Source organism: Octopus bimaculoides, chromosome 9 (assembly GCF_046866305.1).
Source record: "Octopus bimaculoides isolate indiv1 chromosome 9, ASM4686630v1, whole genome shotgun sequence".
In the NCBI taxonomy this organism is placed as follows: Eukaryota; Metazoa; Mollusca; class Cephalopoda; order Octopoda; family Octopodidae; genus Octopus; species Octopus bimaculoides.
The window spans coordinates 20822628-20845595 of record NC_142936.1 but is presented as its reverse complement, the minus strand read 5'-3'; the positions used below and the strand labels follow the sequence as shown (position 1 = coordinate 20845595).

Sequence of the window (22968 nt, the reverse complement as noted above, 5' to 3'; positions counted from 1 at the left end):
AATATATAGAAAATTTTGTCTTGATGTTGTTCAGAATCAAGAACAAGGAAATATGATGGAACCCACCCTCTGCAAGCTATTGCCACAGGAAAAATGGACTCAACACTAACGAAGCATTTGCTAACTCCATTATCACTGTCCCTACTTACACTGACAGATTTTTCTCTAATGCTCACTACCTACTCATAGTTAACATAGACTATTTCATAGTTGAAAATCGAAGTCATTTATAATTCGAGAGCCATCTGCCGATATGTAAACCGCTGATCTTTCTGTTAATCCACCACCATTCATGCCATTCATGTTAATCTCGCGGCCATTGATGTTTATTAAAATTTGACTTCCTGAAACTAATTTTATTTACAAGTAAACTGTGCAGAGTGTTGTAAAGCTCTTGATAAACTAACACTTTAAACTGTTTCCGATTTTTGCAAGTTCCCTTCACTTAACTTGTTGAAGTCTTATTGAGCATAATATTCCAGTTCAAACGTTACCAATGATACCAGTTCTTCCTTAACAGCTAATCACGAAAGAACCAACAATTTTCAAGAGAAGTCTCCGTTTAATGTTAGACGGATGAATGGAATTGATTTTCAGTCTCGAAATATGAATATGCTTTTGTTGGAATATGGAAGCACCTAAACGTCAAAATCAAAATGTGTTTTCTGTTTTGTTGGATGTTATCTGGTCTGTTATTAAATTACAACTGACACAAGAAAATGTATGTAAAAACTGCCTGTAAGAAATATCAGCTCAAGCAAATGGTGCTAAAAGAGAGGGATAAAAATAGAAATAGCACTGTTAACAGATTCAGTTGAATCAAATAATTTATGGGAGTTCCAGAATGGAAATGAATTGTCCGTATTTGTAGGCTAAAATAGATCTATTTTTATCAAAACTTCGACTTTGTGAAGTGTAGAATTGGATTTCAAGTCTACAGCGTGTTTGCATGGGATGTAACACATGCACGCGCGCGCGCGCGCGTGCAGACAATACATAAGTGTGTCATCATATATACATATATATCACATATATGCACATATATGCACATATATGCAAGTATCTCTGTACGTGAGTGTGTGTGTTTGTGTGTGTGTGTGTGTGTGTGTGTGTGTGTGCCGCCGTATGTGAGTGATGAATGTCTATAAAATATTCTTGTACAGTTGAACGTGGAAATGGCATTCGCTGACTTCGTGTGTAAAATTATATGTTTCAAATTACACCAACGAACTCTCAGACGCTGATCTTTTAGTTTAACTCCGCTTCTTCAGTGGTAGATACCCTTTGGTGCTGGGTAGTTACCTCTGTCCCCATACAGAAATCTGCGAACCAATTATTTGGTTGTGGGTGCAAATTCTCGCCAATTTGGAATTAAATCAATATACGCATATGAAGTTCTGAGGATCAAAATCAAGATGCGTGTATCTATTTATAACACTTCCTGTACACATAAACATGGAAATAACATTCACTGAGAAGAACTAGTGCTTAGAGACTTTTTTAGTAAAAACACATGCTCCAAGCGATGTAAGTAAACCTTAGCACACATCAGTCAATGCTTTGTTTCAAAGAAAGAACTCAGTCTCTGAGAAGGAGAAAGTCAGCTGAATTACTGGTAACTGACAATCCGTTGGTATCATTTGGAGTGTGATGTTCTTTTACACACAAAGTCTCTAAGGAGAATTTTTGTCTCTAAGATAAAATTCGACAGCGAACGCTTTTTCCGTGAGTTGGAATGTGTTATGAGTGTAAATATATGCATATATATATATATATAAACATATATATATACATACTCTCTTTTACTCTTTTACTTGTTTCAGTCATTTGATTGTGGCCATGCTGGAGCACCACCTTTAGTCGAGCAAGTCGACCTCAGGACTCATTCTATCGGGTCTCCATCACTAAGTTACGGGGGACATAAAAACACCACCATCGGTTGTCAAGCGATGTTGGGGGGAACAAACACAGACACACAAACATATACACACACATACGTATATATTTATATATATATATATATATATATATATATATATATATATATACGGCGGGCTTCTTTCAGTTTCCGTCTACCAAATCCACTCACAAGGCTTTGGTCGGCCCGACCAAAACAAGTTGAAGACACTTGCTCAAGGTGCCACGCAGTGAAACTGAACCCGAAACCATGTGGTTCGTAAGCAAGCTACTTACCACACAGCCACTCGTACGCCTTTATTTATATATATATATATATATATATATATATATATATATATATATATATATATATATAATATATATATATATATATATATAATATATATATATATATATATATATATATATTTATATTTATATATATATACATTTATATATATGTATATATATTTATGTATATATTCACATATATAAATATATATATATATACTTATATATATATATATTGACATAAATATATATATCTACATATTTATATATATATAAAATATTTATATTTATATATGTATATATTGATACATACATTTTTATATATATATATATATATATATATATATATATATATATATATATATATATATATATATATATATACATACATATATATTCATATATTTATATATTTATATATCTACCTACGTATATGTATATATATATATATATATATATATATATATATATATATATATATATATATATATATATATATATATATACATATATACATACATACATACATATATAGCCTTACTTATTCTGTATATATATATGCGGTCTGACGGATGAGTATCCTGACCGTTGCCATAGTAACAAAGCTAAAGCACCCAGATTGATGCTGCTGGGTGCAGATTGATCTTGAACTCTGTTGTGCATGCGCACTAAGATTTAACGTTCTAGCTCACTTCCACTGTTTACAACAGTTCTTGGAAAGAAGGTGCGTAGCGTCTGATTGTCGCATTGAACATGACGAAGAAAACTGAGCTGAGAATTGCTTGGCGACATCTGCTCACAGTTCTCAAAAAGTTTTCATCTTTCTCGACACAATCAAGGAGATCTTGTGCAACTAAAATCCGGGTGTCCTCCTTGATCAGCTGAAAGTAGTTTTGGATCAAAACAGGCAGATGCGCTCTTCATCCCCAAATCTTCAGTGATAATGGACTGAACTAATCTGTAGCCAATCTGCATATCTTCTGATAACTCACGGGTGGTGATTCGATGATTTCCCCTCACACCTATACGTACATCTGCGATATTTTTCTCATTTCTGCTGGTTACGATCTCCCAGAACGCTCGTCAATATCGACATTTTTTCGGCCATCTTGAATACATTTGAACTTGTCGTACACTTGTGTGCGGCTCATATACTCCTCTCCATACACTTTCTGAAACTTTGCGTAGGCCTCTGCGCAGGTATCACCATGACAACTTTCTCTGTCATGATCAATGCGACGATCGCATGCTACACGTCTTCCTTCCAAGCACTTCTGTAAACAGCATTAAAACTTAGTGCGCATGCACAGCAGAATTCAAGGTCAATTTTTGTCCAGCGGCTTTACTCTGCGTGCTTTATCTTCGTTACTTTGGCAACAGTTCGTATTCTTATTGATCATACCTCGTGTGTGTGGGGGGTGTTTGTAATGGTGACACATCGGTGAATCGAATTCTATGAAAAATTGCTAAATGCTTTTGAACAGAGTGGATTAGATCTTGATTTTAGTTAGGTCTCAGGTTTTACCAGTCGCTACTCGGAGTCTCGTGTTCAGAATACTCAGACAAATAGATATCGTGTTTGAAGCTTGTTTTCTTTTTACTCTGATTAGGATTGATCAGTTTCCACTGGAAAGCAAATTGGCAGGAAGCGATAAGTTCTACAAAGGAAAATGTAAATACAAAATCCTATTTTTGCCCCTGGCTATTTTACCACAACAAACGAGAAACAATAAGAAAATTCTATGGCGGATTGTTTTTAGATTGATGTTATTGCTGAAGTTATCTCTTGCGGCTGCATGTAAGTATGTGAGAGAAAGGGTTTATTTAACGAATATTTAATGTTTTAGTAGTTGTTAGGTATGTTTGCTAATTGCAAAGCAGCAAGTAGTTCTCTTGATAAATATCTCAAATCAGTGGAGATTAGTTTTATTATTGTTAAATAAAACTGTTTTGAGGGCATAAAAAAGAATGTCATTTTAGAATGTTGTTTTGGTCGGTCATTGATAATTAATTCAAGTATACCGTAGGCAACCGGCAATTAGCAACATTGATTACAGTTGCTTTTAGACTGAGAACTGAGAATGTAAGTGTATGTAAAATTGAAAACTATAGAAATGCATGAGTGTAACGAGAAAGAGATGTAAGAATGTAAATATAAAATGTTAATATAGATGGAGTGTTAAAGTAGAAATAATGTTAAATAAAATAAATAAATAAATGTGTGTGCACGCATGCGTGTGCTTATATGTATGTTTGCGTGTATCTTCCGCGGAAACTGAAAAAGCAGTGTTCGTCGAAGTACTTTTTATGCACCGCGCTCCGGACACGTATCTGTTTCTCTCAGTGGCACAAGTGTAGTGGATCAGTGATTGATTCCATTTAAAAATTCTGTAACCGATGACACTATTGTTTACCAGTTTTACATATAAAGTATAAATAATAAATAGAAATAAATAAATGGGCATAATAGGTTCACGAATTGACGACAATTGCATGTGTGGGAGGCTGAATTATTAGAGCGTCGGAGAATATACGTACACCTCTTTAAGTTCTAAGTACATATCCCTTCCATTTCATCTTTTCGAGGTCCTTAAAATATGTTCCAGGGACGAAGTAATTGACTCTGTACCGTTGAGAGATATTTAAAAGAAACACCACTCGACCCACTTCTCTGCATTGGCACAGTTGAATGAGTGAAATCAGAAAAAGAACAAAGAAACAAAATGAATACTTACCCTTCCAAAATGCCAGATTGGCGAAATATACATTGATAAATTTGGGAAGACACAAAATACACCGACACAGAAATCAGCAACAGCAAGGTTTGCTAAGAAAAAATTGGTTCGTGTTCGCAAGCGAGCATTTCTAATGATAATATAAAGGACCAACAAGTTACCTGCAATAGACAAATCAGAAATATTATCACTACATTGAATTAAGATCATCAAATCATAATTATTCATCATCATCATTAGTAACATCACTATCATCTGCATTACCATCACTTTTATCACTAGCATCGACATTGTTATTGTGATGATAATCATCATTATCATTATTACCAATATCACCAACATTATCACTAACATCATTATCATTAACATCAGAACCATGTTCATCATCATCATCATCCCACCATCTTCACCGCTACTGTCTGTCAGTCTGTCCTCCAATTTCTCTATTCAATCAAATAACAACCTTCCTTCTCACCCATACTTCTTTTCCACGTCTGTCATATGCAATGGCGATATCATAATATTCATAATGTTTGCATTAGGTTTCGTTGTTTCTTGTTTTTATCAATTTGATTTCTTTCCATTTACTTCCTACTTGTTCTGCATGTTATAGTTGCTATCTATTCTTGCATAGTCACATGGTTGAACATACATATTTATACAGTTTTATACCAATAGCTTTTGCTATTAAGACGGTGGCCCATGACCATATATATATATATATATATATATATATATATATATATATATATATATATATATATATATATATATATGAGCAACGATTGAGAATAATTTCACTAACAAATATAAAAAAGAAAACATCTCTTCTCAATCGACTGTCTTCATATCTGTACAACTTCAAGTCTCATGTTTTCAATCATTTTCAATCGATACGAATTTCCGTACAGGAATCGTATAATTTCAATTGCAATTCCTTAATTAATTTACTTTTCATGCCTAAAAAATTTGTAATATTCCAACTCTCTTCATCACAGTAATATCATAGCAAAGCTGCAACTGACAGGTGTGTGTTTGCATACTTTTGCCTTTAAATTTCAAAGTTGTTGAATGTATTCATCTCTTAACGTTAATCTTCGGTTGACTAAAACTTTCTGAGTGGTAATAAACAGACTTCTGTCAAAGCATGGATTTTTTTAATGGATGGTTCGTTTTAGAAATTATTTCTGTAATACTGATTGACATCGGCTTTACGTTAAATTAAGGCAGAAGACTTGCAGTAATTTCATTCTAAAGCAGTTTGAATAAAACAAATCATCAGCGTGCAGTTTATTGAGAAAGGAGTATTTGACAATTGTGGGATGTGAGATAAAGTAGATGGATTTTCTTACTGTGAAAAGTTTCAATAACACGAGTATAATTTATTTACAGTTACGTTAGAGATAGAGTACCAGTGTTCTTGATTTTTTAACAGATTGGTAGGACTCAGGCTGTTGCGACTGATCTTGAATATCTACAGACCAAAGTTTGAATGAAAGACGTGGGAGGAGAGGGAATAGCAGAGGATTGTGCGCCTGTAGAGGAAAGACCGGTCAAAGTGTTTCTTAAAAGGTCTGAAAAGTGAAGGTAGGAAGAGTGATGCGAGCAGGAAGGGCAGATGAGTAATTTTAATGTAATTATCCTTTACTTCAAAAACAACTTTGTTGTGAACACCCACCTCTGATGCTATACAAGAAAAACTACATGCACCAGTATATGTCCATTTTCTTAGATTGAATGGAGTGCATGAACACTCTACCATTCTGACGAAATATATTTGTCAGAACCATAGATTTTTTTTCATACTTTTCATTCTTTTTCATACTTTCATCATTCTTTTGGCGTGCAAAGACAATCCTCTCATGGTGTAACAAAACGTAATTCTTTTTTTAATACACTCATAACTGGTTTTGAGATAGTCATGAAGTTAGCGTTTCGCTTAAAGTCGTAGAATGTTAATCCCAGAACAATCAAAAGTCAGCTCGAAGAATTTATCGCAGCCAATACTCAATGATGTTGCTATACACAAAGAATTTAACGACGTTGATTTTATAGCGTGAAGGTTCTATATTGTATTGGTTTATTGAGGTGGTTTAATGTTGTGGTAGCTTAATGTTGTGGTCATTTAATGCAGCAGAGATTTGATATTGTAGTTTAAAGCTGTGGTCACTTACTTGGCATTATGAGTAGAACAGTGATGGTGATGCCCCATACTCTCACTGCTGTCAGTTCTTCCGATAAAGCAGATAAGTTTTGGTGTTGTTTAGCCCAGCGGTTCCCAAGCTTTTTCGGGCTGCTGTCCCCTTGACACCTAGGTCACATTCCTAGCGATCCCACCCTAACTAGCTATCACAAACACATACCTCTTTCTGAATTAAATTCAAAGCAACTGTATTTCACAAATAAAACTTAACCTAATGAACCCATTATTTCGTTGTTTTTACATGAATCGCTACCCCATTATCACCCCACTTTTTACATGAATTGCTACCCCCATTAGCGCCCCACTTTTCTTCAACGCCCCTTGGAACTCTCCGCCGCCCCAATGGGACAATACCGCCCACTTTGGGAACCACTGGTCTAGCCCATGTCAATCCTGGTTAAGTAGATATATGACGGAATTCATTGAAACGGTGACCATTCTGTCATTTCAGAAATATTTAATCCCACACCACATTATCAAACTAGTCCTTTCTTTTTCATTAAAATTCATAAATAGTAGCCAAATTGCAGTTTTCATTAAGAAGAGTGCGATTTGGCTACTATTTCTAGCAAGTATAGTGATAACGTAGCACTTCTTCGTTCGCTTGTCCTCGTCAAAGATCCAGTGTGGATGTTAATAGCCCATTGTTTTAAACTTAATTATTACTGATTCACAGTTATGAAATCTAGAATTACAGATTGTCAATTAACTTATGCAATATAAAATATTTTCAACTTAACATACTCAAACTACTATTAGGTGTGGTTGATTATCATTTAAATATTTTAGTATCACAGAATTATTGCCACTAAAACAGAATATAAACTGATTTTAATAAAATTGTAGGAAATTGTTTCCCGGTAATCTATAGCGAAAAGTAATCAAACATACAGAAATATAATTAGCGATATTTGAACGTCATCATTGTTGTTAACACACAAATAACATTAAACATATCTTTCATCTTTTATCTTTTACTTGTTTCAGTTAGTAGACTGCGGTCATGCGGAGGCACCGCCTTGAATAATTTTTAGTCGGATGAATAGACATTATTTAAGCCTGACACTTATTTTGTCGGTCTCTTTGGCCGAACTCCCAGTTACAGGGGCGTAAACATACCAATACCTGTTGCCAAGCGGTGGTGGAGGACAAACACAGATACACACTGATATATATATATATATATATATATATATATATATATATATATATATATATATATATATATATATATATATATATATATATATATAACAGAGAGAGAGAGAGAGGCTTCTTTCAGTTTCCATCTTTCACATCCGCTGCTATTTCTAACACACTGAATGACCATGTAGGGGCTCTCTTATTGACTCGATGCAGTTTATGTTTATAGAAATGTCTACATTATCCATACAATTGTTATTTTTGTTTGTATCGTTAAGCAGTTACTCAAATTCGTCAAGAACACCCATTTACAATTGATGTTTATACAGATGACAACACCACGTACACAAAATTTTGACCTCATGTCAAGTAAGAAACCAGTAGTATTCAACTACCCAAATTCTAATGCAAGTAATTATTTTTCGAAGTTCATTGTGACTGTCACATCTCTACGGCATATCTAAATATTTAACAGTTTGAGTGGGTTGATGAATATAATGAGGTTGTGATGTGTATAGATGTGATGTTATGTATATGTGTATTATGCATATCTGTGCTGTGTGCTTTATAAATTATGCATATTGTCTATGTTGTACATATAATTATGTTATGCATGATTTTGTGTATATGTGTGTGTGTGTATGTTATACACATATTGTGTTTATGTATGTGTGTTTCGTATATATATATATACGTTGTACAAAAGTGCTGAAATAAGAATAACCAAAGTCGGATTGAAATAGAATTTCCAGTTGCATTAGTTTTATCTATAAATTGAAGCACACATTAGCCGCTGCATAAACTGTTAGGGCTTGAGCTATTTCTATTGTCGTTATAATAACATGGTATGCGCAGAATGGCCGAATGTTTTAGAAGTTATCTTCGCATACACGAGGTTCTGAGAACAATCCCACTGAGTGGCGTCTCGGGCCAATGTAATTTTTTATAACTTCTAGTCGATCCATATCATGTGAGTGGAATTGGATTGACGGAAGCTGTTACAATTGAGTGGATTGTACTCGTAATTCAAAAGATATAATCTTCTTACAAAATATCACGCTGGTTTTAGCTGAGAATTACGTTAACGGTATACTTGTCTGAGGAATGTTCGGGCACTTATACGTTAATTCCGGAGCAGGTAATCCAGTAGATTGAACGACTCAATCCTCATCGGCAAACGACGGTGATCCACCACTGCCACTCCTATCACCTCCAAAGTCAGTTCTAATCTCGCTACGGTTAATTTTGCCGTACATTCCTTCAGGGTCAGTAAAATAAAGCATGGAACAAGTACTAAAATAGTCTAGCTTATTCTTACAAGACTGCTGGTCTTGTGCCTAAATAAGAAATTATCATGTTTTTCCACCCAACAACAATGAATTACCACAAACTTACGATTCCAATATATAACGCTTGTCATATGCTGCAGATGAAGGTTCGAGTCTCACGAGCAGCTTTTTAATTTTTCCTGTCTAAAGGGTTTTAATCCAATATTTACACGTTATTATTTATAGCTTTATCTGCTTCGAGATTCTCCGTTCCAAAAAGAATAATTTTACGTCCTTTCGAAGTTTCCGATTTCTTATGACATCGATAGTGTTAAAACATTATTCATTGTCTCTGGTGCTTTAATTATGTGAAACTCAGCCAGTTCTAACTTCTACAGAAAATGTGATTTACCGCCAAACTAACCGTTTACCAATTTGTAAAAACCAACCTTTCTGGTTATTCCTTTCACATCCTCCGTGCAATCCTAAATATTCCAAGAGGTTTATTGTGAATGCACTTACTGTACACCCAAGAAACACTTCCTACAACTTCAAAAAAGGAATTTCTCCAATCACCAACAACACAACAAATTGGATATCAGAATAGCAAAGTCTTCTAAAACAACATGTAGACTATCTACCCGGATCTTTTTTTTTATATTTTGCTTCAGGAATGTATCGAGAAACTTTTCATTCTTAAGGTTCAAGTGAAATCAATATTTTTTGCTCTTGCCTCTTGAAAGACCTTCGACCATGACGTCTGGCACAAGTACCTCCGCGAAAAAATTGCCTGTGTTTGGGATCCATCTATCTCCCGTCACTTGGATTGTAAGTTTTTTTGTCACACGACTTCATCATATACTGATTACGCTTTCTCAATTTCTTTCTTTCTTTCTTTCTTTCTTTCTTTCTTTCTTTCTTCCTTCCTTCCTTTCTTTTTCTTTCTCTCTCTCACTCTCGCTCTTTCTACTGTACTCTACACTTTACCAATCCTGATGTGTCTTGTCGTTCCATATGACTCCTTACTCTTAATTCTAATCACACACATTCCTTTCTAAATGATGCTATTTTTCAGTCTGTCTACCACACACAGCCTACACCAAAAACAAGTGAAATTTTACATGGTCGGTCGACCTGTAAGAAATAACAGCCAAATATCCCTTAAAGCACACACTGTCAGCTTAAAAAGCAATGACCACATTCGCTAATGTAGTTTTAAGAAAACCGTATGTTCATGGTTGAAACATTTTTGAGGATAGGTCTGTTCGGTCAGGATTGACCTGAAGTTACACACACACGCACACATTCAATCCAATAGAAATGTCTATGAAACGAGGAAACCACTAAGCAGTCTCCCGATCTGCTAGAAATAACAGCTAAATCTCTTTCGAATCACACACACACACTGTCATCTTAAAGATGCTGGCAGTCAATGTACAGGTATGTCTTGATGCGTTAACTGTTGGCAGTCAATATATAGGTATGTCTTGATGCTCCTAATTCATCAAAATATTAGTAGATATTTTCGTAAAATAATCACGTATTACATACTCTAAAATTAGAGAAACACCGGTAGGAATTAAAGGAATGTTTAAAGAACAAGAAAAATTCATATGAATATCTAACAGTTAAACTGATCTAATGAAAGCCAATTAGTTTCCATAAATTTTTGTCAACTCAAATTCTATTGTATGACGAATAAAAATAAAGATATCACCGTCTCCAAAACAATCCATTTTCGTTACATACATATTTACACACACACATGTTCATGCTTGTTTTGAGCATACATATGCATACACATATATTATAAGTAGCAGTAGTAGTAGTAGTAGTAGTAGTAGTAGTAGTAGTAGTAGTAGTAGTAGTAGTAGTAAAAATAATGACGCTGGTGTGGTGGTAACATTAATGCACGTATAAATTGCACGACCTCTTTGTGATACCCTCCCCAAACACAAGGATATGTAAAGCAGCATCTACGAATTACTCGATGACCCATGTTGCTGGCAGATGGAGCGTTTGTGGTGGTTTTTGTAACTGGCAAATTTCAAGGTATTTCACCACGAACGACTGATTTTTCTCTACAACAACGTTATTGTCAACGACGTAAAGAATCGTGCTGGAGAAGCTCCTGATTGCTGAATAATCCCAACACACCAGCTTGCAACATTTGTTGGCAGTGTTGTCCTTTATGTTCTTTTTAGCTCGATAAAAGTTAACCAACGAAACATCTGGCTGCAAGACCAGATGTAGAGTGGAATGTGATTTTGGTGTCGTTGCGTCTCTTAACGACGAAGTCCAAATCGATACAGATTTTCATATGACCATTTTCCATGCTGCCAGTACCGGACAAAGCACGAGTCCAATTGTGAGTGAGTTTTTCAAATCAACCTCTCTAGTGGCACTGTTTCTTTTTGCTCAGTCGAGAAAAAACTCCTTGATGATTCGTATTTAGTTTCATTCCTGAGCTGTTTCACCACTGATCAGAGATCGCCACTAGTCAAATACCCTTGAGCATGTTCTGTGGGTAGAATGCTATAGATGGAATAAGTAGGAAAATCTCTGAATTATCGTTGGATATGTACATCCTGAAAAAAGCAGCCCTTAATTATAATTATGCGATTTCACTTGCAACTTAACTAGTATAAACATGTCTCCATCTACCTCAAAGCAGAGTAGAACTAACAGAACAAACGTCATTTGGTTTAAACTTATATGTCTTCACGAAAATAATCGGATATTTCCCAATAGTTATATGTTGTCAATTCCCATCCTCACATAAATACCACAGCAATTCCAGTTCACACAGCATTCATGTCAGGTATTCGTGTATGTACATCATTACTTCTCAGAAGAAACACATTAACAGCAAACGCATCCCTACATAGCATAAGCAAAGCTTGAAATAACTCCAAGCTTACTTGACTGATATATATATATATATATATATATATGAGTGTGTGTGTGTGTGTGTGTGTGTGTGTGTGTGTGTGTGTGTGTGTGTGTGCGTGCGTGTATGTGTGTGTATGTATGTATGTATATGTGTGTGTCTCAGTGTGTATGACTCTGTGTGTGTGTACGTCACAATTGAAGTTTTTTACATTATATGTACGCCTATTCTGTTTTATCAGATTATATGTTATTTCTACTGAAAATCCCATCGATTATTTTCATTACATCCCAGCAAAACCGTTATATCTTAATTTGATAGATGTGCAGTTATCTTCCCTTAACGTTGTCGTTGACTTAAAATTAAGATCGCTACTACTTCTTTTTGGTTCCGAATCTCTAGAATAACTTCAACTCAGTAAATGTTCGAAAAAAAAAATAACTATAATTATGAACGAAAATGTCGTGCATGTGCCTTCGAAATCTATCAAGTTGCCTGATTAACCCTAAGTTTTTCCGTTTCTATAAATCATCAAGAAAATTCACATGCTGCCATGTACAAATAACAAATGACTACACGTACCACCCAGAGGAATGCTTCTAACTTGCCTAAACACCTGCCCTGCAAATGGAATGTATTTACTATCATAAATAAATTTAATCTCCTGTAAATTATCTCTTTTCAAACGTATATGCAACATATAAAGTAGATATAAACAGAACAAATTGACGAACACATCAGACATATACCCTAAAAACAATATTTTGGTCGAATTATATTTTCAATTGATTTCCACACACTAGATCCATTATCATAAATGTTCCACGATCCACCAGCTTTAAATCTAAATTGCTTTACAGTGTAAAAAATCATACACATGTATTGTTTTATTCGTGTCCTTCAGTTTTACTAAAACTTGTATGCAAGGCCAAGCGTGTTATATCAGCATTACTACCAGAACTTCGTTATGTTGGAATAGCAATGCTTAACAAAAACCATTCTAACCGCCTTTTCAAATTCGTTAACAAAGACTTCAACTTGTAAATTAGTACTTGACCTTGCTCCAGCCATAAACCTACTCGTGTATATTGTTCTGTGTTACTTATAAACCCAAAAGAATTTTCGAACGCATCGATTTCTTTTCTTTATATTACTTCCACGTAACTCTCCTATTTCAAGCATCAATGTGTTACGACGGACTGTTAAATACGTTCAAAATATCATTTCTTGGTTTTACTTCATTTTTATACATTATACGACTCTATGTCCTGTACAAGCTAGCCAGTCCTAAATCCATTCCCACAGATAGGTACAGGCGTGGATATGTAGTAAGAAACTTGTTTCCCAATCACATGATACCGGGTTCAGTCCCACTGCGCGGCAACTTAGGCAAGTGTCTTCTACACATACATGCATATATATGTGAATATATATATATATATGTGAATATATATATATATATATATATATATATATATATATATATATATATATATATATATATATATATACACACACACACATATGATGATGATAGTAGTCCACTCGTGACCGAGGAAAATCCTTACTGACTTTTCGGAAAATTGTCCACTCAAGACTGCCTTATACTTTACACTTGCGGCTCAGTTAGAGACTAACAAGCCCTGCTTTTGACAAACATACACGACTGCAAACATTGCAGACCAATTTTTCCCCATTAATTACACTAGCGGTGCATTTTCGAGCAGCACGCGTAAATTCTTCATGAAAAGTACGTGCTCTTTCAAAGGTATCAACTCCCTCCTTTACCTGTTTCCTCCATCCATGGAGATGTCAAGCATTGCTCTCCCGGTCAGCCTCCCGCATTTCACAGGCCTTTAATGAGGACATTACACAGTCCTTAAATCGCAGTCTTGGCTTCTTCCGGTTCGCTTTCCACTAACAAGTTCCCCATATAGCATCTGCTTAGGAATCCTGCTATCATTCATTCTAACAAGGTGTCCAGTCCAATGTAATCGCTGTTTGTGCACCACCGCTTCAATACTCAGGATATCGGTTTTCCTCAGGACCTGTGTATCTGGAGTTTTAAGGTCCAGCCAACATTCAGAATGTGTCTCAAACATCTCTGATGGAAGCGTTCAAGAACCTCTACATGACGTTTGTAAAGGGTCCATGTCTCACATGTGTAAAGGAGCGATGTCATTGCACATGCACGGTACACAGCAATTTTTGTTCACCTTGTGATGCCACATTGGGACCAGACACGGAACTCAAGCGACTCGAAGGAATCAGTTGCTCTCTGCAGACTGAAACATATTTCATCATCCAGGGAGCAAGAACGGCTGAGTGTGCTGTCGAGGTAGACAAATTTGTCTACTACTTTCAGTATCGTTCCTTCAACCAAGATAACTGGTTCCGCATATGGGCTTCCTGATGGCGGCTAAAACATTACAATAGTCTCATCAAGGCTAATGCTGAGTTCAAGTGCCTTGCAAGAAACAGAAATGATTCACAAGTATTTGCATATATGCTGCATTAGTGACTAAGTCACAGTCATCTGCACAAAGGAGGTCACGAATAAGAGACTGAAAAACTTTTGAATTGGCAGCAAATCGATGCAGGTTAAAAAGACGGCCTGAAGATCGATGCCTATCCTGTCTCCCAGGAGAGCTATCCACAGCAAAAGCTAGAGAGACAGTAGCAGCAAACTACAGAGGAAAGAGAGTTGGGGCAAGGATGTCACCCTGCTTGACACTATTCTCTACAAGAATGGGTCTCACCATGCCACTGCCAACATTGATCCAAGCCTCAATCCCATCATGAAATGATTTGATTATTGATGCAAATTGATCCAGACATCCAAGTTTACCAAGTATTTCCCCTAGGGAGGCTCTATTTACAGTATCAAAGGCTTTGGTTAAATCGATGAATACCCGAACAAGATCCATATTCTGCTCATTGCATTTCTCCTGCATCTGTCTCGCTGTGAAAATTATATCCATCGTTCCTCTCTCAGACAGGAAACCAGATTGAGATTCAGTTTGGACATCATTTACAAGACACCTATTCAGGCGGATAAGAAGGATACTTGCCAGAACCTTGTCAGCAGCTGATAGTAGAGCAATACCTCTGTCGTTGCCACACTCTACTCTGGCTCCCTTTCCTTTATAAAGAGGAAGAATAATTGCATCCTTCCAGTCGTTAGGCATTGCTCCATCCCTCCAGATTACACTCATAAGTTCATAAAAGGACTGTCTGATGGGATCACCACCAAATCACAGGAGCTCAGCAGAAATACCATCCCTACCAGGTGCCTAACAAAGATTCAGTTTACTTATTGCTGGCATTACTTCATCTATTGGGGGCGTGGAATTTAAAGGAGTCAATGATAGGTCCCTGTTGCATAGTGTCAGTCACTGCTTCGTTCACAACTGACTCGCGGTTTAGGAGTTCAGAAAAAATGTTCAATCCAGCGACCCGAATTCTCTGTTGATTTAGTGAACAGAGTAGATGATTCCTTGGTAAGCAAAGGAGTTGATGCAGAGCTCTAAGGCCCATAAACCTGCTTCATAAGATGGTAAAGCGCCTTGCTCCATTTGCATCAGTAGCAGCCTGAACATCACGAGCAAGATCCTCCCGCAGGTATTCTATATCATGCTGAGGGATCGCTGCAGTAGTAATTTTGCACTGCTAGATTTCGTTGCACTACTGAAAGTCCTCTGGGCATGGCGCTTCACGACCAGCAGTCGCTGAACTTCAGCATCATTTTCATCAAACCAGTCTCTGTGTCTTGCAGTAGCATATCCCAGTGTTTCAGCAGCACATTGAAAAACATGGTCTCGAAAATCTTCCAACGCTGTAGTATTTTCAAAGCTGGATAAACGATTCTCAATCTCTTTCCTCACCACAGCATCATATATCTTATGGACATTCAGACGTCGAGGAATGCCAACTGGCCCTCTTCTTTCTTTCATTCTGATCATCATCCCAAACTTTGCTCGCACCAGGCTGTGGTCTGTCTAGCACTCCGAACCATGTAAGGACTTGACATTACAAATGTCATAGATGTCGCGCTTGCGAATGATGACATAATCCAGTGACCTTAGATGCATCTACGTTGTTGTGTGATTACCTCTGTGCATAAAATGAGCGCTTGTGATGTAAAGTCCGTATTCCTCGCAAAACTATGAGACTGTATTGCTATTCATGTTCTCTATACCAAAACGTCCACATCTGCCAATCTGTTCCAAACCTGGCATTGAAATCACCCAGTGGAATGACTTTATCAGAATTGGGCATTTTCCTAAGTATGGCTCTCAGTTGAGTTAGAAAATAGTTTTATCTTCATCACAACTGGCCAAATTAGGTGCATAGACACTTATTAAATTAGCAAACCGCCCACCATTCAGGTGCAAACGTAGTCATTAGACGATTATTTGTAGGAACAGGAAGTTCCTCCAGCTTCTTAAGGATTTCAGATCGAACTGCAAAGCCAGCACCTGCTTCTCTGCGCTCCTCCTTCAATTTCCCCTTCCAATAAAAGGTGTATCCACCTCCTACGTCCTAAAACAGACCATCACCTTCTACACAAGTCTCTGAAAGTGCAGCTATATCAGTGTTATAACGGTTCAGCACGCGTGCAACAAGTGTAGTGCGTCTTTCAGGCCTACAGTCACACTTGTTATCCACCAGAGTGTGCATGTTCCAACATGAAACATTCAAGTTCTAACCAGATTTTATAAGTATTCTCTTTGCTTTTCGAGTGTAGGATAGACATCCGTCAGTCGCGCTTAACCAAATAGAGAAAGACAGGCAATTTTTGGTTCACCTTTTCTAGAACCTCCCCGGCCTCTGGGTGAGCAGTGCCCTCCCCAAATGGAGCTGTTCAGATATTCATGCAGCAAACGAATCCCATCGCTGTCTTAGGAGACAAGGAGACGACTTTATATGTGCAGGTGGCAGACTACATGCTTCCAACCCGTCAGTTCTGCATGATTCGCCACCTTCCCATCGCTACAGGAATTCCAAATAAAAAAATATATATAAACAAAAAGGCGGGTAGCAATGTACGTGTAAAGGAAGAAGTCAGCAATGCTTGTGCAAAGTTTTAGGTCCAATAAGGCTTGCACGGCACCTCATAAACACTCACAAGTGACCTGACATGATACATATATATACATACATACGAAGATCATGATAATAGCAATGAAAATATAACCCAATAATAAATATAAATTATTTGACAAGTAATTATATTAACACTTTTTAAATAAGATAAACAAGATTTTTTCTGATGAGAAGTTCGAGGATTTCTTTCGTGTTTTGAGAAATGATGGAGTTAGATAGGAAGCGATGGTAGGTGATTTTATCACGATTATACTGGTAGAAAAAATTTTATCCGTGTAAGCTTCTAATGATTTAAATCTTTTTGATGCCTTTCATTACGGTATTCAAGTTTAGGCGGTTGTAGTTCCTGAATTGTACGTATTTATCAGATTAAACAAGATCGTTTGTAAGTAACCGTAAAGTATTTCTTGACCGATGGGTTTTGTAAGTTAGAAATCCTAAATTGTAGTTATTCTCAATGTTCTCAGTTTAGCTATCAAAGTGTAAAGCTAGCCATCTCTATATATTTACTACAATAGACACTTGAGGAAAATATAGGTACGTATATATCGATTTCTTGTTAGGAATACACAGATATAAATGCACAGGCATGTGTGTGTGTGTTTATAGACACACACATACATAATCTTTTATTTCATTGAGCTCTTAGCTCAACTCTCGTTACTCCTATATTTTAAATCTTTTTAATATAAATTTTAATTGCAGATGTTATAACGGATTGTTTTGATTTAATCATTAGTAGTTAATTTTTTAACCTGAATGAACGGATTTTTTTATACACACACACACACACACACACACACATACATGCATACATACATACATACATACATACATACATACATACATACATATATATATATATATATATATATATATATATATATATATATATATATATATATATATATATATATATATATATATATACATATATATATATATATATATATATATATATATATATATATATATATATATATATATATATATATATATATATATACGCGCGCGCGTGTGTGTGTGTGCATGCAGGGAAATACAGAACATCTTTAGTTCGGATAACGTTAGTATGATCAGTCCAATACAGAAATAGCTCGATTTTACGATATTAATCATCAGATAGTTAATTAGATAGTCAAGAGTGGTGGATTAAAGGAGGGTATTTCCAAGTAAAGAAGAATCTGTGAGGGCTCAGAAAGTTTGTATGAACGCAAAAATGACAATTAACAAGGAAGTTATTAAACGTCGCTGTTAAACTGTTAGAATAGGGTCAAATTTTAAGGATATGTCACTATATTGTGAAAAGACAGAATTGAAAAAGTCTTAGAGATAAATGAAAAATTGCAGAAAGTAGCCAAGGAGTTCAAAAAACCACAAATTTCAACGGAAATTATGAGCCCTGCAACAAGATGAAGTTTGATCGTCAGATCATGGCGATAGCATATTCAGTTTGTTATAACATTTATATTTGAGGCACACACAGCAAAATTTGAGACGTGGGCGTAAGATTTAAATATGAAGGAGCTAGAGTACTGTATAACGAGTTGGGGGATGGCACTTTTAGTGACAGGGAGATTAAAGCCCGTTTTTTTTGGAATCATTTAAATGACCCTAAATACAGTCAAACACTTACCGGTCTATTCCAGTGTAGGGATCGATTAGAATGTCCCCTATCACCACCACTACCACTTTTTTTTTTTTCAAAAATTCGGAGAGCTTCGTGTCATTCAAGCAAGTTATTACTAGCCTTGAAAAGAACTCGGGGAACTGGATCGCTGGAATGAGTTTCTCAAATCCCCGATCATAATACAATATGAATTTCGAAAACATGGTTGTGAGCAAATTCGTCGAAAATTACCTCAAGCGTATACTGAAGAAGGGATAAATATGAACCACTCATTAGATAATGTTATCAAATTTATGCCTAATTGGATGAAAACCTTGATATTAGCTAAACGATCTAAAAAATTCTATAATGCATTTATTTGGAATAATATATATATATATATATATATATATATATATATATATATATATATGGGAGAATATACAAATAATAACAACAGACGAGGACAGGTGGTGTAAATAACAAAAGTATATATTAGTATGACGCTCGGGAATACGGAAAGTCTTTGACGTTTCGAGCTACGCTCTTCAACAGAAAGAATACGGAGACAAGGAGAAAAACACGGAGAAAAAAAATTGAATAGTGTTCAGTCAACGGTCAATCATAATAATGGCCGATCATAACAATGACTGACCGGAAGTTAGAAATTCTTATTTCAGGAGAGCTAAGAAAGGGGGAGATAACAAACGGTGATCGGGAACGAGGGGCTGTGTGTGGGAGGTAGAATGCTGGTGATCTTGACGTATGTAGTGTGAAAATGGGGAAGGGAGAAAGGGAGAAAGGGAGTTAGTAGTTGGTCAGTTGTAGTGTGTGCGTGGTGTGATGCGAGGGTATTGGTGTGGTGTGCGTGGTGTGATGCGAGGGTATTGGTGTGGTGTGATGTGAGGGTGTTGGGAGGTGGGGAAGGCATGGGTGGAGTGTGGGTTAGGCTTAGGGTGGGGTAGAGGTAGGGGTCTGTGGGTAGGGGTGGGTGGTGGGTGTAAGAAATTGGATGGGGTGGAGTGGGAAGGTAGAGTAGGAGTGTGTTGGGGTGTGGTGGGATGAGCTTATGAGAGGGTGTTGACGAGGAGGGAGAAGGGGAAGGTGGATGTAAGAGAGGGGGAAGATGGGTATGGGAGGGGAGAGGAAGAGAGGAGAGAGGGTGGGTATAAGAGAGGGAAGGTGGATTAAGAGAGGGGGAAGGTGGGTATGGGGGGAGAGAAAGAGGGGAAGGTGGGTATGGGGGGAGAAAGAGGGGAAGAGAAAGAGAGGAAGAGAAGGAGAGGAAGAGAAAGAGAGGAAGAGAAAGAGAGGAAGAGAAAGAGAGGAAGAGAAAGAGAGGAAGAGAAAGAGAGGAAGAGGAAGAGGGTGAGAGAGAGGGAAGAGGGGTATGGGGGGAGAAAGGGAGGAAGAGAAAGAGAGTGAGAGAGAGGGGAAGAGAGTGAGAGAGTAAGGGTGAGAGAGTAAGAGAGTAAGAGAGTAAGGGTGAGAGAGTAAGAGAGTAAGAGTGTAGAGAGTAGGAGAGTAAGAGTGTAGAGAGTAAGAGTGAGAGAGGGGGGGTACGAGAGAAGAGAGTGAGAGAGAGTAAGAGAGAGGATATATATCTGTACGTATGTATGTATGTATGTATGTATGTATGTATGTATTCTATACCTAACGGGATATCGATATGTACATACCAATATCTAACGTAAATTTCTTCAAGCACGTATTGTAACAAATAAATAATTTCATAAAATACTGAGATGGCGAGCTTTTCCCTTTGATAACTAAACAGAGAACAATGAGAGTAACATCAATTTAAGATTTCCAGCATACAAAACCCACCGACAGAACATCATATTTATCTTAATACAAATTATACACAATTGAAGAAGTACAACCATTTCTGCTTCTCTGAGCTAAATGCCATAATTAACGGTATCAAAAACAAATGACTTAAAATCAACAACCGTTCGCTCGAGTTTAATAAACAACGCTTATAACCCTGATACGACCACTTAACATCGATTCTTTATTTAATTCCATCGTAAGTACAAACACAAGGAATACGTTTTAGATTATATTCAACTTGTTTAAAAAAACCTTTTTTCGTTTATTTTGAAACATGTCAGTTATTAATATTTTGGGGATTAAGGCGGTGAGCTGGCAGTACCTTCAGCACGGTGGGCAACATGTTGAGTAGCATTTCGCTCGTTTTAACGTTCTGAATTGAAATTCTGCCTAGGTCACTTTGCTTTGCATCCTTTCATGGTCGATAAACTAAACACCAGTGAAACACAGGGGTTGATGTAATCAAATAGTCCCCTCCCCAGAGGTGTTAGGCCTTGTGCCTTTAGTAGCAAGGATTATTACTACTGAACAAGGCGGCGACCTGACAGAAACGTTAGCACGCCAGGAGAAATGCTTAGCGGTATTTCGTCTGTCTTTACGTTCTAAGTTCAAATTCCACGGCGGTCGACTTTGTCTTTCATCCTTTCGGGGTCGATAAATTAAGTACCACTTGCGGACTGGTGTCCAGCTAATCGACTGGCTCCCTCCCCAAAGATTTCGGGCCTTGCACCCAGAGTAGAAAAGATTATTGAGTGAGAGAGCAATGCATGCCAAGCCACGCTAGACATCGACTCCATTAGATTTGTAAACAAATTCTGTTTAAAATCGCTGAAATTTATGGCATTCACTTTAAATTTTATATCGTAGTGAATACAAAGTCATCTGCAATCAGGTGGCATTGTTATCCTTTCTCCATTTCTAACAAAACTGTCCGATGAACGGGAACGTGAAACTCAGAGTAACGGGTTTTTTTTGTTATATTTCTGCTGCTTTTAAATAAAGCATATTACTCTACCTCTGGTATTTGAGTACTCTTTTTTCCACTTTGTTGCACATTTCATGTGCTTACTCCGGTATATATATATATATATATATATATATATATATATATATATATATATATATATACGTGTATATATATATATATATACATACATACATACATATATATATATATATATATATATATATATATATATATATATATATATATATATATATATCAGGTCATCCCATAAGTTCTGTCCGATGTTACCTTTTTTTTAAATTCAATGAAATTTAATAGTATTTTATAATGTCTAATGGAATTAAATTATTTTTATGCATTTTTGTACATTTAAACTAATTAAATATTTTACAGAATAATAGAATTAAAATTTCTTTGATTAAAACCCTTTCTAATATGGAAGTATCCAAAGAGCATTTGAGGCACATAACGCTTTTTGAGTACAAGAAAGGAAACTCTGCAGTCGAAGCGACTCGAAACATACACTCAGTTTATGGGAAGGTATGTTTGAATGAAAGAACTTGCAGCAGATGGTTTGCAAAATTCAGAAATGGCGATTTCAGCCTTGAAGATGTAGATCGAACAGGACGTCCAGTTGAGTTTGATGATAAGCTCCTTGAGGTATTACTTGAAGAAAATCCTGCATTACCAGTTGAGGAATTGGCATTAAAACTTTGTTCAAACCATACAACTGTTCATCGTCATCTTCAACAACTTGAAAAGGTTCCTAAACTTGGAAAATGGGTGCCTCATGAATTGTCCGAAAGCAACCGCAAATCCCGAGTTGACATCTGCTCTTCTTTCCATTCTCACGAACTCATTTTACTCTTTTTGGATAGACTTGTGATTGGTGATGAAAAATGGATCTTCTATCGACATATTAAACGTCGTTGGCAATGGCTTGGTAAAAGGGAAAAAGCTTAACCACAACCGAGAAGGGAACCTCATGGGAAAAAGTTTCTTCTCTCTATCTGGTGAGATTGCA

At 36.4% G+C, this 22968-nt stretch overlaps 1 protein-coding gene across 1 annotated transcript in view; it reads right to left on the bottom strand.

Moving 5' to 3' along the window:
* Window positions 1-22968, bottom strand: part of LOC106876193 (trissin receptor) — a 252954-nt gene that overhangs the window by 2981 nt on the left and 227005 nt on the right. The window contains exon 3 of the mRNA XM_089358107.1: window positions 4926-5086. Coding sequence (XP_089214233.1) covers window positions 4926-5086 — 161 coding nt within the window. The remainder of the gene's footprint in view (window positions 1-4925; window positions 5087-22968) is intronic.